At 51.2% G+C, this 19,456-nt stretch overlaps 7 protein-coding genes across 7 annotated transcripts; 5 read left to right on the top strand and 2 right to left on the bottom strand.

Annotated features, from left to right (window-relative positions):
* Positions 1 to 493: 493 nt before the first annotated feature.
* J4E82_000611 (uncharacterized protein) lies at positions 494 to 2,749 on the bottom strand (the record flags this gene model as incomplete). Its single annotated transcript, XM_051726932.1, has 2 exons — positions 494 to 1,585; positions 1,634 to 2,749. The coding sequence occupies 2 exons, from the start codon at positions 2,747 to 2,749 to the stop codon at positions 494 to 496; spliced, it is 2,208 nt and encodes a 735-aa protein (XP_051593357.1).
* A 963-nt stretch (positions 2,750 to 3,712) lies between these two features.
* Positions 3,713 to 4,266, top strand: J4E82_000612 (uncharacterized protein; the record flags this gene model as incomplete). Its single annotated transcript, XM_051726933.1, has 5 exons — positions 3,713 to 3,773; positions 3,822 to 3,848; positions 3,897 to 3,926; positions 3,979 to 4,069; positions 4,125 to 4,266. 5 exons carry the CDS (start codon positions 3,713 to 3,715, stop codon positions 4,264 to 4,266), a joined length of 351 nt encoding a protein of 116 aa, XP_051593358.1.
* Positions 4,267 to 4,734: 468 nt separating this feature from the next.
* On the top strand, positions 4,735 to 6,229 carry J4E82_000613 (uncharacterized protein; the record flags this gene model as incomplete). The annotated part of the gene is made up of 2 exons (XM_051726934.1): positions 4,735 to 4,772; positions 4,834 to 6,229. The coding sequence occupies 2 exons, from the start codon at positions 4,735 to 4,737 to the stop codon at positions 6,227 to 6,229; spliced, it is 1,434 nt and encodes a 477-aa protein (XP_051593359.1).
* A 3,012-nt stretch (positions 6,230 to 9,241) lies between these two features.
* FPR2 (Peptidyl-prolyl cis-trans isomerase fpr2) lies at positions 9,242 to 9,759 on the top strand (the record flags this gene model as incomplete). Its single annotated transcript, XM_051726935.1, has 3 exons — positions 9,242 to 9,295; positions 9,366 to 9,654; positions 9,707 to 9,759. The coding sequence occupies 3 exons, from the start codon at positions 9,242 to 9,244 to the stop codon at positions 9,757 to 9,759; spliced, it is 396 nt and encodes a 131-aa protein (XP_051593360.1).
* Positions 9,760 to 11,480: 1,721 nt separating this feature from the next.
* Positions 11,481 to 13,564, top strand: J4E82_000615 (uncharacterized protein; the record flags this gene model as incomplete). The annotated part of the gene is made up of 3 exons (XM_051726936.1): positions 11,481 to 11,976; positions 12,035 to 12,414; positions 12,467 to 13,564. The coding sequence occupies 3 exons, from the start codon at positions 11,481 to 11,483 to the stop codon at positions 13,562 to 13,564; spliced, it is 1,974 nt and encodes a 657-aa protein (XP_051593361.1).
* Positions 13,565 to 13,728: 164 nt separating this feature from the next.
* Positions 13,729 to 14,974, top strand: J4E82_000616 (uncharacterized protein; the record flags this gene model as incomplete). Its single annotated transcript, XM_051726937.1, has 3 exons — positions 13,729 to 13,734; positions 13,870 to 14,438; positions 14,509 to 14,974. 3 exons carry the CDS (start codon positions 13,729 to 13,731, stop codon positions 14,972 to 14,974), a joined length of 1,041 nt encoding a protein of 346 aa, XP_051593362.1.
* A 142-nt stretch (positions 14,975 to 15,116) lies between these two features.
* J4E82_000617 (uncharacterized protein) lies at positions 15,117 to 16,458 on the bottom strand (the record flags this gene model as incomplete). Its single annotated transcript, XM_051726938.1, has 3 exons — positions 15,117 to 16,064; positions 16,137 to 16,367; positions 16,441 to 16,458. 3 exons carry the CDS (start codon positions 16,456 to 16,458, stop codon positions 15,117 to 15,119), a joined length of 1,197 nt encoding a protein of 398 aa, XP_051593363.1.
* Between the last annotated feature and the right edge of the window lie 2,998 nt (positions 16,459 to 19,456).

Genomic DNA, 19,456 nt, shown 5'->3' on the forward strand with positions numbered 1-19,456 from the left:
GCAATGCTTCCGAAAGTTCCCAACGAAAGTACGCCTGCAAGGCCAGAGATGACACCGTCCTGAGCGCCGATAGGAAAACAAGCCGATGCACCTCCCATTAAATTACGCTGAAATGGAAAAGAAAGATGTTGTGGTGTTCCGATACGGTGGTACCTCTCGTCTTCCCGGTGTCCCATAATGGACTATAGTGATGGCGTAGACAATTTTGATAGACAGTTCTGTCTTGAACCATCGCAACTACAATGTTCCCGTGGGCGGCATTGCTATCATACAATACTGGGTCCCGGACATCCAAGTGATGTTGTCGCAAGCAGTCCAGAAGCGGGTATCGTGGCGTAGCGTAGTATGTCGGCTTAAGAGAGAGCACAACCTTGTAAGAACGATATCTCGAACCTTGACGTACGATACGCTCCTCAAGGGCTCGACCCTGTGATGTTGCCCTCACAAGGCCAGTTTCTCTTGACGTAATGATAGAAGACTATTATGCACCTCTTCAACGCTCAGCCTTGGGATATTGGTTGAGCATGGCCATGACTGCGACACCTATTGCAACGACTGTAACCATGGCTCCGACCGGACCGCCATAGTACATGGAGTCTCGATCTGGCCGATGGGCGACCAAGGAATTAGATTTCCCCGTGGTCTTCGAGCCGTTCAACCCAACAGCATGCCCGTTCTGCTCGTTTTTGGTGGGAATGGACACTTCTGGGCCGTCCTCGTCAAGGTCCTTCTCCTTGATGATCATGATTTCGCCCTCCTCAGCTTCGCCGTCGGATCCTTCAACGAGAGTTTTGGTGGTCGTCCTTGTTGACGCGCTGTTGCTCCTGCTTCGCCGTTGGCTTTCTTTGCTAGCGGTCTTTGCATTGTCTTCTCTGATGTTCTCGATCATCTCTGCCAGAGTCTTGCGATCGGCTTCAGCAGTCTCGGCTCTTTCCCTATACCGCTCCATCTGCTGCTTCATCTCGTTCATCTCGGACATCATAACCTCCAAACGTTGCTGCAAGCGAGTGGTGGTGTCCTCGGCACTGGTGGGAGATGCGGACCCGTTCTCAGATCCAGTGAGCTCTTCGCGCTGTGCGTCAGCTACTTCAGGCTCGTGTGTCTCATCGTCACCAACCACGGTTTCAGCATCTCCATGGTCCTTGTTTGTTTCGCGTTCGAGTCGGGCCGCTCGCTCTTCAGCATCTTCTCTTGCGCGACGCTCTTCGTTCAACAAGGTTTCCAAGTCTCGTAGCCGCATTCCCTGTGTTTCAATCTCTTTTTTCGCACTGGTCAGGGCCTCTGTAAGTGTGGACAACTGTGCATCAGAGCGGACTGGGGACGCAGTCTTTGGACGCTCGGTATCGGATCTTCTGAGAGACGATGCGACATCGGGTTTTTCAGGTAGAGGCTGTTGTGGAGGCGGCGCAGGTGGGTCTGAGAATCTCGCCTTTATGCTACCGTCTTTGATTGGAGATATCCTGACCTGGTTGATCGGCGAAGCCTTGACAGGTTCTTTCTTGGTGTCTGTAGAGAGGATAGCGTTGATGTACTGGTGGGTTTGTTGAAGGTCCTGCGACTGTTGCTTTGCGGCCTTGATCTCGGTCTACTACAATTAGCAGGGGGTTAATTTGAGCAGACACGCCAGACTTACGTTGAGCTTCTTGACTACCTGCTCCATGGTGATCGGTTGTAGCCAGAAGTTAGGGTGTCGGGGTTGCTGTAGAGCGTTTGGGTAGTTGGCCATGGCGCCCGGGCCCTGGAGTCGCTGACCGTTCATAGAGCCTTGGCTGGGTGTGCGACCACGCATGTTTGCCATTTGCTGTTGGGGGTTGCCGCCCATGATATTGGAGAGTTGTGGCCCCTCGAGTTCGCCAAAGTTGAGGTCGATCATCTCGCTACTGGTTCGCGCGTAGATGCCAGCATGCTCAACGCGCGCAGCGACCTTGTGATGGACAATAGTCTTCTGGTCTTCGCTGACGATGTCGATACCGAGTTCCAACATGTCCTGTTCTCGCAGCTCGTGGGGGTCAGAATCTCGGTTCTCTTGTGACAAGCGGGAGCCGTTGACGAAAGTGCCATTGGACGACTTGACGTCTCGGATCCATATCTTGCCCTGGCGGTCGGCCCACACCTCAGCGTGCTGCCTTGACAGTACCTTGGAGTCGAAGTATCCGTTGAGTGGCGTGGGGATCGTCTTGTTATTCGTTTGCCGGCCAATGCGGAGAACGTCGGGGAAGAAAGGTACGGTGATGGTCTTGCGCTCAAAGGTGCCATTCATGGGGACGAGGTGCAGTACAGCGGTGCTCTCCTGGCCTTGTGCGCGCTGTGCCCCGTTGGGCTGTTGCTGGGCCTGTACTTGGCCATTGTGCTGGGAGGGAACCATGGCGGAAGGTGCTTGCAGGGCACTCATGGCCGAGGCGGCTGATGACGCTGGGCCTGCCGACGCGATGGGTTGGGGTCGTGCAGCAGTGATTCCGGCGATGGGCTCAGTCTTGGTCGCAGGCCATAGTCCCTTGGGTGCTTTCGGTTTGCGGGTGGCAGCCCAGTCGGTGCCGTTCTGTTGCGGGGTGCCGTTTGGCTGTGATGCAGATGATGAGGCGGATATGGTCGATGTGCCAGACGCCTGTGACGAGAGGCTTGACGATGAGTTGGAACGTTGAGCGCTCTTCCGAGGCATAAACATGCCACCTCCGTTGGACACGCCCTCAGCGCTCCATGCCTGCCGATTGATGTTCTGATAGTTGACGGGGGGCGCAACTGCCGTCATTGGCGAGGTCGTGTGCTGGGAAGGAGGTGGGCGTGTTTAGTGTCCGGTCACTTTTCCTGCACGATTCCCGTCTTGTCCGTTTTTAGCGGCGCGACACCAGCGTGACGACGCCGAGAGCAAGCGACAACAACAGCAGGAGAGATGGCGAGGCCGGTCATGCACTCATGCGTCGCGATGGAGGCGGGTCTTGGAAATGCGTCGCGGGCGGGATTCTGGTGGCTCTGCCGCCGTCGTCGTCTCGGTCGTGTGCTGTCGGTAGAGAGCCCGTGGGACGTTAGGGCGATGCAAGGCGCTGCAGACGGGCGCAAAGCACAGCAGCACGGTCTAGCAAGTGCGTGAATGTCAGTCGAGGCCACCAGGCAGGCTGCTCGATGGGTTGGGGTGGGCGGTATGGATGGAGCCTCCAGCGTGTTTCGACGAGCAGGAGGTCTTGTTCCGGCCTTGGGCACGCTGCAACGCTTACTGGCCAGGTGGGCGAGACGACGGCTCCTGGGCTCAGGCGTAATGGCGACGTGGAGAAGGGGGGCTGCACGGATCAAAAAACCACTGCGAGACGAGACAACTATCGTTGTTGCTCTGGACCAGGTGCACTATTTCGCTTCATTCCTACGCCGCCGCACCTGCAGCCGGCCAGTGAAAGGGCCAGCCAGCTGTCTGAGAGAGAGTCACGTGCGCAATCGGCAAGCGCCGCTACATCAGGTTGGGAGAGTTGGTAGCAACCACAAAGTAATGCGAGTCGAGACTGACTCTATTATCTTGCGTACAGCTGCGCTGGACGCGCTAACGCCATGTTGATAATGCCCAGTGTTAGCTGCCTCGTGCATCCATGGTGGTGTTTTCCCCGGATTTCCGTCTTCTTTCCTTGGCGTTGACTGAGCCGCGGCGAGACTGCAGCTTCAAGTGGGACAATCAAAGTTCCCCTCTTGAGTTCCTTCACCACCTCGACGTTTGCAGAGCTTCACGATGCCGGTACCAGTCGGTTCAATGCCCCAAGGGGCACACGGCCCTTCAACACTAGACAAGCGTAGGGCTTTGTACCTGCATGCGCCTGGCAATAGCTAACAGCGCATAGTGAAGATGGGTGGCATGATGGGTGGATGTACGCTTCATGGCAGCCCGAGAATTGCATGAGCTGACTTTTTGACAGCTGTCGGATTGATCATCGGCTTCATCTTCGGTGCGCGCCATCCCAAACATTCTCGGGAAATGCTTCCTTCTGACTATTGTAGGATTCACCAACATCGTCCGCTTTGGCCCTGGACCTAACGGAATGCTGCGCACACTGGGCCAGTACATGATGGGATCGGCAGCAACCTTTGGGTATGCATGATTATGCTTCGACAGTCTCACTGCAACATGCTTATATGTATCCCAGCTTCTTCATGGCCATCGGTACCACCATCAGGACAGACAGCTCGCCCATCGCCACACAAGCTTTCAACAGCGCGAGCCGACGACCCATCATTCTCCCAAGACACTACCAGTACCCACGCGCCGCTCAGAATGAGAAGAACTAGGATATATATACTACTGTAAAGTGTTGGTGGTAAGATCCTCGACAGATCCGGGACTATACGAAAGAAGAAGTGCAGCATCTACGATCAAGACTTGCGCATGTATGATAAGCAATAGAGAGACCCTATCGAGGGCAGATGGTATGATTAGGCGCAATGGCAAGTGTCATTGAACGTCAGTAGTACAGGTTTTCACTTTCACTTTCACTTCTGGTCACCTGCTCATGGAGGCTATTGTAGTCCCACGTCGTCTGCGAATCGCGTCATGTTGTCATCCAATATTCCTATTGTGGATAGTTGTTTCTCTCACTCGCCGGCGCCTTTGATCGCTTTCTACTTACGTACGGTTTCCTACGACCACTTCTCACGCTGAACTTGCACTCAACCCATCAACTTTCACAATCGACTTCCACCTCGATTACAAAATCTGTTTTGCAATCTAATACCAACCCGACACTACCATATCGAACGATGTATCCACAACTGCCAGCCGGCCCGTCTGGTGTACCGTAAACATTCCTCTATGAACCGTGTGAGAGACGTACACTGACATTGTATACCGATCTTCAGACCCCGGCCACCTGTAACATACAGCCGTCACTCTAGTTCTGCTCGCACCCCACACCAACTGGGTGCAACTATTCAAGACGTCGACAACGAAGCCAGGGGCGAGGCGGCCTTCGATCGAATCAGTCGCGGCACTCGTGGAACCCACAGCGACGGCGCTAAGTTCAGGGCGGCGGCGCGAGCTACCATAAGAGCGGTGAATCGTCCACATGCCAATGGATCGCAGAGCAGACAAGGGATGCTGAAGAAGCCTTCTGTACAACCTGGGAAGGGCAAGGAGAAGTCAGACGCACCAGGTAGCTCAGAGACTCACAGTTCCATCAAGGATGAGGAGGACGACATTGCAGAAGCCGTTGCGCGCTCGCTGGGCGAGCATGTTGGAGACCCTGACGTTACGACCCTGCTTTCACCCCTACTGGGAGAGCGGGACGACTCCGATATTGCCGAAGCCAAGATCATGTCGCTGTTTTCAAATGAGAAACCAGTAAATCATGCGGCTCAAGGTCACTCATACAAGTATATCGGTAATAGTTCTACGTCCAGTTCGACCGCGCCACATACAGCACTCTATTCTCTGCTCGATATCATAGAGGACAGCGCGAAAGCTGTAGAAGAGGTCGATTCTGAAAAGTTGGCCACAGCTGGTCCCGAGTTGGCACATAACATAAGGGGATGGCATAGCATCTTGACCAGAGTAATCTTCGCGACTGAGGCAGCCGAGCACAAACGGATCCAAGATGTCCAGAACCAGTTGGACTACGATCGGGTTGTTGAAGACAAGCACAAGAAACAGATGGACACATTCAGAAGGCAGGTTGGAGCAAAAATGCTTCAGATGCAGCAGGATCACCACCAGGAATTGAAGGAACAAAAGCAGGCGTATGAGAATCTTCTTGCTAAACAGGTCGCAAAGCTGTCGACACCAACGGCACAAGACCGAAAGCCAAGCACAGAGCCCGCCCAGCCCCGAACCGTCAAGTCACCATCGCCACATCTCCAAGACAAAGTAGACCGTCTGACCAACGAGATCGCTACGCTCAAGTCTGAGAACGAGACCAAAGTCTCCAAGATGCAGGCCTCGCACGCAGACCAAGTCCTTGTCCTACATCAGAAGATCGAGCGATTAGCTGACGCAAACGCCTTTCTCCGTGTGCACGAGAACCCCAAGGACAAGATGCAGGAAATGGAGAGGATGAAGCAGACGAACAAAGCATTGCTTCAGCAAATCAAGGACATCACAGGCGAGAACGCAAGGTTGAGGCAGAGGGTACCTCCAGTACCAGCTTTCCAGTTCACAGCTGGTGGTCGAGGATTCCCCGAGTCTGTTCAATCGGACCCTGGTCCGTCATCTCAAGAAGGTAGTGAGAATTGGTCGCGCAAGAGGGCTAGACGTCAATGAACAGCCGCGTCGCGTATACTGACCTACATGCGGGTTCGGAAAGCGGGTATCGTGATAGCCGGGAAAATGCTGTACCAATACAGATGAACACGACCAGTGAGAATATTGAAAGCTCCTGCAGCATACAGAGAGAGCTTTCTCACCTACAATAAATTATGATTTACACCTGGGAGGCACTCACCAGTTTTTTTACCTCAACACGGGCATCTGCAGAAGAGGTTGTATACCTCTAGGTTGCAGTACACACTCGCACACGGAACCATGGATCCACCTGACGTCCAACAGGCGCAATAGGAAGAACCACAGCCGGGCCCTGCTCTTCCGCGCAAGCCAACTACGAAACTCGTTTGACGTGCGGGTGAACCCCACAGATAAGACCCTAGCTACAAAACGCATGGGGTTTCGCGGTTTCGGAAGACGCAACTCATCGTGGAACGCGTATCTTTATGCATAAGAAGTGCCGCGTTCTCGAACGAAATGCTTATCAAGTAAGTGTTAGCATTTGGAGATCGTGTCGGATTTGATAAAAGGAAATGAGATGTGATGGCTTGTTAGAGCTAAACGAGGATGACCTTCCGCTGCCGTGCCTAGAGTGATTGTAGAACAAGCAAGCGAATTACGACCGAGTCTATTCATGATGACTACGTGTATTCGCTTTTAATGAAGCCATTCGCAACGCGAGGAATGGAAGTCGTATTAGACTTTTTGCTTTTAGTGTTCGGAGCCAGGAATGTGGGTCTGGTAGGCGCGTCGACGCGTAGAGGATGGCAGGTGCAGGCGCGTCATCATGCTTCCAACATACACGCTCAACCTTGCCTTCTAGACGACCAACTTTGAGAACCAGAGCAAAGAGCAGCAATCTTAGTAGATACGACCAGGCGATATATCAATTCGCTATTCACCAATAGTAGCATTCCGCAGCAGCCTCACGGCTTTGTACCTGACGATCATAATCGACCGCCCCTGGTCATACCTGTCAACTCAAGTGGGTGATGGCGGCATCGGCGACAGCTTGGCGGCAACACATTGATGACACTGACCAGGCGAACGCAGTTCCCCGACCCGGCAAGCTCACGGCTGTAAGATGATTTGGGACATGGGCTTGCGAGGACTGCGACCCTTTTGGTCCCAGAGTGCCGCATCTCATCATTAGCCCCGCCGGAGTGACGTTTCACAGCAACAGCCCGCCCATGTCGCGCCATCGTTGCGGGCTGCACCCGGCAGCAACCGTGGCACATATTACCTTCTCACATCCCTAGTATCTGGATATTTTGGCACTTTTTCACTTTTTTATATCCGATACGAGTTCTTTGTCTCCGCATGGCCCATTGAAGAGTATTCGTGGCGTAGTCACTCGCCATGGAGCCACGCCGACCAGTTTCCACATCTCCTTGTAGATGTTTATCGTTCGCGACAAAGAGACTAAGTTCAGTCTTTGTGCTTGATGCACCGTCGCCCTGCCACTTTACTCCAAGGTACGAGCTCTCGTAACCACCCAGTCCTTTGTGTACGACATGCGCAAGGACCTCACCATACCCGATGGCTCACAAGAATCCAAGATCTCGTCATAAAGACACCTAGCGACTGTCATAAGGGCATCTGAAACATCTACCCCAGTGATCTTTCAAAGAACGAACTATACCCATACGCACACTACGCTATACGCACGGCGTAGAAACCCACCCAGTAATTCTTAATCATCGTCCCATACATTCCAAAAACAAAGCCAGCAATGTACACAGCCATCGCACTCATAGCCCTCTTGCTCACCATCACGACCACAACCACCACCTCAGCCTCGCCCATAACACGTCACCTTTCCCGTCGTGGTCTCCCTGGCGCCTACTATACTTGCACAAAACCCAATTTCGCTGGCGACTGCAGCTGGACGCAACCCAATACGGAATGCCACATTCAAGGTAGCCCCGGAGGTATCGCATCAATCGGTCCAGATCAAGGCACTGTATGCTCGCTCTTTAAGACGGCTGTGTGCACAGGAGAGTCGCTCAAGCAGGTAACCTTTCCTGGTATTGCCATTAATATGCCGGAAATTGGAAGCTTCCAGTGCTCCAGGCAGACGAGTAATGATGGCAAGGGTGGGAAGACCGCAGGTCAGGCTGGGACGCTTACAAATGCAGACGTCCAGGCTGCTGGTTTAGAAATTGGTGACTTCGGGTTAAAGACGGTGAAGACGGAGGGGAGGGAGCAGGGCATGATCGGTTTGAAGAAGGGCGTTTACTATTGATTGGTTTTTGCTTATGGGAGCAAGACGGCGAAAGAGGAGGGGCCACATACGACGGGATGGGTGTACGATTATAAACTCTTCGATTCATGTATCATTTGGAGACGGGACGGCGTTAGACTGCCCTGGGACCACTCCTGATAACTTTGTTGGTTATCTTTATATCCATTTGTCTTTAATAGGAAAAAGGTTCTTCGGTGGCTTTGGCAGTTGGTTGTAAAGTGAGTGAAGTGCTGCCGGCATCATGGCTTACTCTTGTATGAGGCAGCTACGGAGGACGAGTCAGTTGTATAGGTACTCACAACATCTTTTTCTTATTACTGGAAGCTCAACATGAATGATACAATTGGCTTTGTGTACGTTGGATACTGCGAGATGTCGCTAATACTGCCTCGAAGACTCACCACGCTTCCCAATGTGTCGTCGTGAGTCGTGGTAATAGCCTGCAACTCGTCGTCTGATCTGCTAACTTGCAAGTTATGACAGATGGAAACATGTTGGACACGAAAGGCTCTAACCAGCTAGGTGAAATAGACATGGTGAAGATGACAATGGTTGGTAGGTCATGGTAAAGCTGCGATTGGAAAACTATCCTCCGCGGCGTCCAATGACGTCCGCGAGGTCCCTGCATAACTTGGGGCCACATCGCCGCTTGGCATTCATCCCCACAAGGACCCTCGGCTTCGTCTTACCGCCATTGCAACGTCGCCTTGCTCTGTAGACACCTGTAAACACTCAGAATCAGACTATACTCCTACCCACAAGTCAAGATGAAGGTTACCGTCCTCCTCGCTGCTCTGGCTACGGCCGCCGTCGCTGACATCGTCAACAATGAGGCAAGTAGTAACCCAAGGAAGCTGTACAGCATGTGCAACTTACTGACATGTTCTACAGCACCTCAAGACCGAGGTCCTTACCGAAGCCAAGTGCACGCGCAAGACCAAGGTCGGCGACAAGGTCAACGTCCACTACCGCGGCACACTCCTAGACGGCAGCGAGTTCGACGCCTCATACAACCGCGGTTCCCCCTTGAACTTCGCTGTCGGTACCGGTCAGGTCATCAAGGGCTGGGACCAGGGTCTGCTTGACATGTGCCCTGGCGAGAAGAGGAAGCTCACAATCCAGCCCGAGTGGGCCTATGGCTCGCGAGGTGCTGGCCCTATCCCCGCCAACAGCGTTTTGAGTAAGTCGGAATTCTGGGACACACGACGGACAGATGGGCTAACCCAAAGCAGTCTTTGAGTCTGAGCTGGTCTCTATTGAGGGTGTCGACAAGGAGGAGTTGTAGAGGGTTTGGACTGACCCGTATAACGAAGATATGCGAGCATGACGTACTAAACGAAGGGAAATACATCCCACAAATCTGGGATAGTAGTTTCCATGTACATACATAGCATCAGGTAGGTAGAGAGAATACTACCAGAAACTGCAAGCTTGTTCTGTGACTTTGTCAGTACTGTTTGAACTCTCTTTTTTGGCTCTGCACAATAACAGATTGGGGTTTAGGCGCTATTCTTCAGCGTCGATACCACCCATCTTCCCTTTCGCTTCCGATTCCACCACTAGAGTCTACACATCCTCTTCAATGACGAGACTTTGGCTTTAATCTTTGGTCAAGATGAAGAGGATGTGAAGTGCGATGTAAATTCGCCCCCCAAACCTACTAGAATCTATATACTAATGTAATCAAGATCCTCGAGATGGCTTCCACGTCAGCTCTCGTTCTGCCTCCCGCCAAACACCTCGTCACGTTTATCGGTGCCTCTACCACGAACAAAGCTGTTGATCGAATGAGCTGTCTTGGTATTGTTCCGGATGCCCCGAGCCGCAGACGGCTCAGAGAATCCATCCTCAACCCTTGCATTCGTTCATCTGATCAACACTGCCAGCAGGATGAATAACTTATGCGGGCATAGATCGCACAGACTTTGGCGTCAACAAGGTACTTCTCATTGTTCGTAACGTTAGAATGGGACTTTCATATGCCCATTTCCCCAGGACTTTCAAGGTTGTGCGACGGATCTCGAGACGGAAGTTGTTGACGGAGCTTGTTTCAAGCATGGTTTTTTCAGCAGGTGTTGTTGATGATCTCTCACTAATTGGAAGGGCCAAGTAGGATTCTGCATGTAGGATGTGACGAGACTTGAGCTGGTTGATTCGTGCAGTGGAGCAGAGAGGGTCCACTACCAAGCTATTGGCGTTCGCGGCTTGGAAGTGCGGGCGGCTCGTGGGCCGAGCCTGAACCGTGCCGCACGCTACCTAGGTAGGCTCTGTCTTCAGTCGCCTACTCTCAACATCAAGCTACGACTGACTATGTAATACCTTTCTCGTTCCATATAATCCCGATGTGAGATAACGATAGTAAGAAATTTGTTTCTCAAGTAGTCCTTGGCAAATCGATGTTTTGGATCTGAGTGGCGGGAAGAGAAACGTAAACGAGGACTGTGCCGCAATCCTACAGCTGAACAAGTCTGATACTCTTCCATCCTTCAAACGCCAAGCTACTAATGCTTCTGAACAGATGAACTTGCCCCATTGGCCTACATGTCCGACTCGTAAATTTGGCATAACTAGCATCCTACAGGAACATGCAGAGATTGAGCTGCTTCCTGCTGGTACAGGGTTTAGAAAGTTTCAATTGGCTTACAACTGCCGCGAATCCGCAGTATCTTTGCATTTTCTGGCGTGGATAGAACAAAACTGAGCCATGATAGATTTTGAAGGCAAGGAGACGATCTGCTCACGGATCCATCAGGCCCGGCTGCTGTATGCAGTCCCTTGCGTAAGACCATCTACATCCCTTCGCTACTAATCCCCCACTCGACACTCAATGGCTAATCGCAGTCCGTGGCAACATCTAGAACGCTTGCACATGAATCATGCACATGAAGCGTGTGAGAGATCCTCAAAAGTATGCTTACCGGACGGCTAAAGGGATGAGATAAAAAGACGAAGCTCCGTTGGTGCTTTTTATCTGCCTCGTCTTCTTCTCCACGTCTTGGCCTCACTATGGCACCCATGCAGCGGCTAGCCACGTGCTTCTTCTTGATTATTTCTCCGGGGGCTGTCCTTGGCCAATCCTCCTCAATCCCTGATGTCGAACCTGCAGCTGCTTTCGTCCCAGCCACTCCAGTAGCAGGCGCACCTCTTCAAGAAGCAGAGACCCTACAGTTGACGGATGCCGTCGTTGAGCGGCTCGTAACCGAGCAGGGTGTTTCCGAGTATGCGGAATACTTCGCGTTCGACGACAGCACCGCTGCTAGTGATGCGCGTGTACGACGCGCAGCTTCAGCATCTTGCAAGACGTTTCCTGGAGACTTGGCGTGGCCCAAGGAAATTGTCTGGGACATTTTCAACGTCCTTTTAGGCGGGGCACTCATCCCAACTAAGCCTATTGCTGCCTCATGCTACGATTCGAAATGGGGAAAGAAAGACGGTGCAAAGTGTACGGAAGTTGCCAACAAATTCACGGATCCGCTATTCCATCATGCAGATCCTACATCAAGTGAGTGATTCCCTTCTACAAAGCTTAAATAAGCCGTCTAGTAACACTGTCTGTCTAGATATGTGGCCCATCTTTCAGGGTAGGACATGTATGCCTAAGAATGACACTGACGGCAAATCGTGCACACTGGGCGGATATCCTGAGTACGCAATCAAAGTCACCAACGTGGCGCAGATTCAGCTTGCCATCAATTTCGCAAGAGCGACCAACCTTCGTCTAGTCATCAAGAACACTGGTCATTGCTATCTGGGAAAGTCCACTGGTGCCGGAGCATTGAGTTTATGGATGCACAACATGGACCAAATCGACTATCTCCCCAACTACAAAGGTCCGGGCTATTCTGGACCGGCTTTCAAGGTTGCTGCTGGAGTTACCGTTAGGCAAATCTATGAAGCTGCAGACAAATACGATGTTACTGTTCTCGGTGCCGTTTCATGGGTAAGTAATGCTGAGGATATCATGCCTGATCAAGATGACTGACATACACCAGAGCGTTGGGTGGGCTGGTGGTATGATCACTGGTGGTGGGCAAAATCCTCTTGCCGGTGTTTACGGGATGTCAGCCGACCATGTTGTCGCATTTCAGGTTGTAACAGCTAATGGTCGCTTCATCACTGTATCCGAAGCTTCGAACCCTGACTTGTTCTGGGCGCTTCGAGGTGGCGGTGGCGGTACTTTCGCCGTCGTCGTATCGGTCATCGTTCGCGTGCACCCCAAGATAAACGTCGTTACTGCAGGCTGGTATCTCGATGCTTCGAACAATAGCCTTGAAGACTTCTGGAAGGGTACTAAGAAGTTCTATGAAGTCTTCCTCGACTGGGCAGAGTCAGGCATATACAGCTTCTTCATTATGGGCAACCAACCTCAACCATTCCTCAGCATGGCGTACCTTTTCGCAGCAAACCATACTGCGGAATCATACGACAAGGTTGTAAAGCCATTTTTCGATTACCTAGACGCGAACAACATCACGCTTACGAAACCTCATACAAGCGTAGCACACACCAACTTCTACTCCGCTTACCAGGCAGCTTGGGGCTCTAACAGCTTCCCTATCGGTCTGGATAACTCGCTTCCGGCGAATCGCATCGTCCCTCGACGCAACTTCCAGGAAAAGTTCAATGAGACTTATGCACTGATCAAGGAACATGTCTCTGCTGGTAAACATCTCCTTGGCTACCACAAGACTCCTGTTAAGTACGCAAATACCAACAACGCCATTAGCCCAGCATGGCGCGAATGCGGCATGTTCATGGTTACCTCATCGAACAAGTCGATGGATCACTCCACACCTGAGGCACTCAAACTCGCGAACAAAGATCTACAGGAAAACATCCTCCAGCCCTGGCGCGATATCTCACCAGTGTCCGAGGGTGGTGGCACATATCTCAACGAAGCCAGCGTCGAAGAGCCCGACTGGCAAGAGTCGTTCTATGGAGGTTACTACCCGAAGTTGAGTCAGATAAAGAGGAAATGGGACCCTACTGATGTTTTCTACGCGACCACTGCTGTTGGAAGTGAGCGATGGGTAGTTAAAGATGGAGAGCAGGGTGTTCAAACCCAAAATGGAAGGCTGTGCAGGGTTTGAGTCGGTGAGACTTACCACTCATGGTGCTTTGAAGCTATAGATAGTTTAACCATAGCATGAGAGCCAATCAGTATAAAAATGTTTGTCGACTGTTCAATTCTTTGTCGGGTGATTACAACATGCGAGTGCCCGTGGTTGTGACGCTTAGATCTAAACAAACAGCAATGGAGGTGTATGCGCACTAGGGAACTCACCACTCACCGACACTACTCACAATCCGGCTATTAATTCGCGTCAAGAACCCGACAGTCTTGGTACGACAGTCTCATATCTCGATGTTGGGTAGGAATTTTGCGAACATGCAGAATCGCGACACACCACCACATTCGGGTCCCGACACCCCGGAAACACAAGCGTTGAGATACTCGCCTACCACTGCCACAGACGGTCTCGCAACTCCCACTAGCTTACCATCTGTATCACTGACCCCAACACCTAAGACATCGGGATGCCAGGCATCCAAGAATCCTACACAAGATGAAGTAGAGGCCGATTTGTTACTCAAACGTCATCAGCAAGATCTACTGGTTCTTACAAGCTTGAACGACAACTCGACACTGCATTGGCGCCCGTCGTGGTTCAAACAAGTTCCCTTCAACGACTCGTTCTGGACACTTCACAATCCGCCAGATGTAGTGACCGAGAAGCTTCCGAGTAGTGTACCGCAAAGCAAAGATTACTACACTCGACGCATGAGGCAACAAGGTGATCGACCACCGATCTACATCGAAACCTGGGACCATTGGGATCGATATTGCGAGTTGTATGGAGTGCCACTAGACTTCTTGTCAGAAGATCAGGTTGGCCTCATGCGCCTGGGACTACCGCGTACTGAAAAGGGAGCGCTTTGTGGTAATATGATCGCGATCAGGCGGTACGAAAGCACAACACTGACAGAGTGTAGCTCCGCCGTCGTATCCACTTTATCCGGAACCACAACCTAGAGGTTGTGGGCACTACATCCTTGACCCTTCAACACACACAACCCATCTACCGTCCAAGTTCCGTTCTACCGATCATGACGCGGAATTTCCAGAGGATGTCCAAGTTGTCGTTGTGCATTCTGATGGTGCGCTAACAATAGAGCGCAAAGATGAGATGCCCAAGCATCATATCAAGTGGACGCTTTCCGACGGCAAAACGGAGAATGGGGGTGATTCGGGGTATGACGCTGTTAGTAATTCCCTAAATCAGCAGGGTCCGGCGAGGCGATGGACGTATGTTCCATGGACTAGCGAGCAAGACGAGAGCTGCAAGCGGCTGAGTTTAGTGGTAAAGCTGAAAGTCAACCACAAGAGGAAATATGAGACTACTAGAGAGGATGAAACTACTGGGATAGCGCACAAGACAGAGGACAAGAAGCCAAACAAGAAGAAGAATGTGAACAGAATGCTCAGGGAGCTGCAGTGAGCGACAAAAGCACACTGGGTTGGATGAGCATTATATCAGAGCTTTCAACGTCGGTTTGTTTATTCGTTGCCTATACAGTAACTTCTTAGATAGATTTTCACGTCGCATCAACAGATCTACTACATGTAGCCATCTCTGAGCCTCACTGCACAGTGGTTGGATCGTCCTTTGACACCAAGATGCCTCTATCGTACAACCCTGTGATGATACCCACACCTCTTCCCACATCCCGAGCAAAAGTACTACTGCTGCAGAACTCCTGTCCGTTGTTCTTATACAACGTTTTCAGTCCTCCAGTTTCGCTCCACTCAGCCACAAAGCTAGCCGCCGTACATTCGCAAGCCTGCTTCTCATCTTCTGATCCCTGAATATTGCACTTCGCCCTAGCTTTGCTTACTTTCATAAGTCCTGGCGCAAAGGGATGGCCGGCCATAAGAAGCTTGCCAGAAGCGTCGACAGAAAGGTTATCGACGCTCGATGGAGCGCGAATGAACTTTCGGAAATGTAACTTGATCGTGTCAGGACTGAAAGTGTAGAAGTTCACTCCCATTTTCGCTGATGAGGCAACAGCTACGGTCGTCGAGTTGAGCATAGCAATACCGTTGGCGAAAGGTACACGGACCAACGTCTTTGTGTGCGAGGGGTTGTGGATGTCGGTATATACGACACTACCCCCAGGAATTCCAGCAAACGTCTCGACCTGCGAAATGAGCGGAGAGATGAGGGACCCGATGTAGTGGTCGTTGGTTACTAGTAGTTTTCCGTCTCCCAAAGAATGGATGGAGTTGGGTGTATAGATCAGTGGATGCTTCAATGTTTGCACATATTTCGCTACTGCGTCTTGGACAGAGACCTGAAATACTTCGATGATGTTTCCGGAATTCCGGGAATGGTTAATGACGTAAAGTGTTGATGTCGCGGCGTCGAACTCGATGCCCAAGGGTTGGAAGTCTGCTGCATTATTGTAATCAGTCAGAACCAGCGGCTTGAGAACTTCAGATTCAGGAGTGTTTGGCGTTGAATAATCGTAGATCCAGATATGTGGGTTGTCTTCATCGCCTCGTTTGCTTAGAGCTGGAGCGAATGTGCCCTGTAGATGTTAGGTTGTGAAATACAAACATAACTTCGCTTCTGTGAGCAAATTTTATTGGAAGCTTCGCACCATCACGGTATTCCACTGATCTCTTCCAGGGTTGCAACTCAGGAACGCAATGCCCATGCCCTCTTCGAAGAGCACATCCTCACAGTTGCGGAGCTGATCGCGGAACTTGACCTCATGGCTCTTGAAGTTGTTGACGTCCTCGAATTTCCCAGGTCTGTTTCCAAATATCGTCGACAACGCAAGGTAGCGGTCGTATACGTATGGCGCGAGGATAGCAAGCGCTATAAGCAACTGTGTTACGCGTCAGTCATCAGCTGTTGACTGCCCCAGGGCTACGCAGGTCTGAGTTCGAGTATTCACATACGATCGATCGACTCGCCATGTTCGTGGTAGCGTGTCTTAGCAGAGAGAATATGGATGATGTATCACAAGTAGTGGCACGGTCGAAGATGAAGTTCACTGTGCTGACGGACCGCCTAAACCCCACCAAAAGAGGGGACAATCATCATCGTTGCATGAGACTCGTCAGCGTATCTCTATCTACGGCCTTAGTAGCAAGCGAATCGGTGCTTCCCGTTGGTTTATCGGGCCGCTGGCAACATGGGTGCTGGTTGTTCGACGTCGCGACCACAAGGATGCGGATGCGGATGCGGAGCGAGAGTGGTGTCCGTGCCAGCGAAAGTCTTTTCCTGTGGCAGTACCTACCATCTACATGAACCACCCCAGTTTGTCCATCTTCAACACACCCAACAGATCACATCCGTACGCCGCGCTAAGATAGCCAAAGACGACGATTTCAACCGCTCGAAGACAGTAATCCTGCGGTACGTGCTCGTCAGGCCAATTAGCGCGCCTTCTTCTCAGTACCTCGGCTCATCGATATTCCTCGCGATCATCTCGGACAACCTATGGCAGTTGATAATGTTCTTCGCTGCAATGCCTCACGTAAATACTGGCGATTAGTTCTCGAGTTCCAAAACTATCGGTCTGGGTGTACACTTGGCGTCTTCAGTCTGACCGTCTAAGTAATGTTCCTACTGATGTCGTAGGTCAACGATCTCAGCTGCAACTACAACCTGTATACTTGATGTACGAACCAATCCTATTGCATTGATTTGAGACCTATACGGAGAACCATCAACCAGAACTAGGCTTTTATTTATGACAGGTATTGAGGTACAATGCTAAATCTTTCCCAGTCTTTGTTTTTCCAAGTCCAGCTCCGTCAACTTTTACCCTGAACAAGATGCTGATCCCGCTTTCCCTTCTTATGTCTTCACCATACTTGCAGACTCATTTCTAGCTCTTGTAAGTCAAATCCTATCGAATTCGAGATTGCCAATCTCGTAAAGTGCCCGGTGTTAAGGTGGCGCACATACTCGGATGAATAGATCTGAAACCTACGCAGGCCCCAGGTATGGAGTGTAGAATCGAGCTTGGGGTGCATCTCCTTAATAGTCAAACCGTTATCTATCGGAGCCAAAGTCTGGAATTTTCCAGCTAATATTGATGCTCTCGTGAAACTGGATACTTAATGTGGTCAGTGTGGTAGTTGCGAAGATGGTACTTCTCCACCTTTACAGGCATCGATATTAGCATATTGAGTTCTTTGGTGCAAACAGATTTTTCTATTTGCTACGTAAGATATCTGCTCCATGGCGCTCGAACCTCTTTTGGTCCCGATCGAGAACACATCTACATCGCTTCTCATGATACATTTTCTGATCTGTCTATCTTACACTGTGTGCTATCAAGGTTCGCATATACAAACAAACTTGTCAGAGTCACATACCGATGTCTGGCGCGCCACAATTTAAACTATGTGGGGATAGCCGTGGCCGAGATTTAAAACGTTCCTAAATTAAGTCACTGTATGGTGGAGTTCTGAAGTACACGTCTGACAAGCAACTTCTTTTTTCAACCGCCAAGTTATACAGGTGCCAAGCGTCTGAGAGAGCAGTGATTGCCTAGAGCCTACCTCTCGAGATATGTGCTTATCGTAAAGCCCAAATATCACGCTAACACATTACTCCTGTTAAAAGTTTTAGAGATCGCTACAAGTTTCGGTCCGAGCGAAAAGTGTACCCAAGGGCAGCTTCCTATATACAAAACGCATTGCTGGCAGTACTGTACCCTAGTTTAGCTTAGTAGAGCCTCCCTGCTGACAATTCTACGTAGTAATACTAGCAATTCTTGGAAGCTCTTCCAAGCTGAAGCATCATTCTCCTCATCTCTATAAGCCCAGACCCTGCCCTTACAATCCTCTATCCCGCCCGTAGCCTGCGGATGCCGGGAGATCAGTATATGCCAGGCTTGTTATGAACGAGGTAATTTAGGCTCAATGACATGAACATGGGGTCATCTGAGAGTGCAGCCTGTCGATGTGAATTCCAGGATTTTGGCAAGATCTCTAATAACGACTGCGATGGCCACGCATGTAGTAGACCGGAAAGTCAAGTCTAGATGCGCATTGGCCGAGATGTCTTCGTGTTGATGAACGGCACGTTGATGGATGCACACGCCTTGATGGTGTGGAGAGCCGGAACGTGAGCACTAATGCTGCAGTTGGGCAGTCACCGTTGACCTTTGTGGAAGATGGAGCTTCCAAAGTAGCTTCATGCGGAGAAAATCTCCGCATCAGGTAGGTAGAAAGGGGCGCAGAGTCGCCCAGAGGGCGCATACAGATTGTTTTCGATAGCATATACGCGCGCAGCGGATGGCCAACATCGCCATTAGTGTTGGTATGCTGACAAGATGGTATTGAGCAATTTTGGCAACACCACAAGAGGCGACAGCGGGAAGATGTTGAGAGAGAAGAAGGCGCACGTCCTTTTCTTGATATCCACAGCTGCCTTTCAAGTCGCAGAACAGGAAGTATGTCTGGCTTGACGTGTTGGCTGGAGCTGAGTTGGTCGAGCAGAATATAAGTCACGCGCGCGCCAACGTTCGCGATGAGACCGTCGAAGAGGTGTGTAATCCAATGTGAGCGTCGATTCACGGTCTATAGCTGACAAGGACACGAGAGACCTAGAAGAACGGAGCCGATAGGGGCGTGGCTCGCAGTGGCTTATTGGCTTGGCGATACTGTGTAGAGTGTTGGGTGACCGCCGCGATGGCGGGATTGTTCCCGGGGCTTGGGGGCTACATTCCCAACACCACAACACGTCTTTCATCCAACGTCGACGTTCAGCGAGACAAAAGCGATATCTACATCATCTCCCAGGCGTTTGGGAAGCAGCGCAACTTCTAGTGATCGTTACAAAGTTACCATTGTAACGCTGCCCCTCGCAACGCCTTGTAGCGGCTACCTGCCGGCACAGCAGCTGCACAGAACGAGCCTTATTGCCGCGCAAGGGGCAATCTTTGGCGAAGGCGTCAGG

The sequence above is a fragment of the Alternaria postmessia genome (assembly GCF_024291825.1).
Source record: "Alternaria postmessia strain BMP 2775 chromosome Unknown scaffold_2, whole genome shotgun sequence".
Taxonomy (NCBI): Eukaryota; Fungi; Ascomycota; class Dothideomycetes; order Pleosporales; family Pleosporaceae; genus Alternaria; species Alternaria postmessia.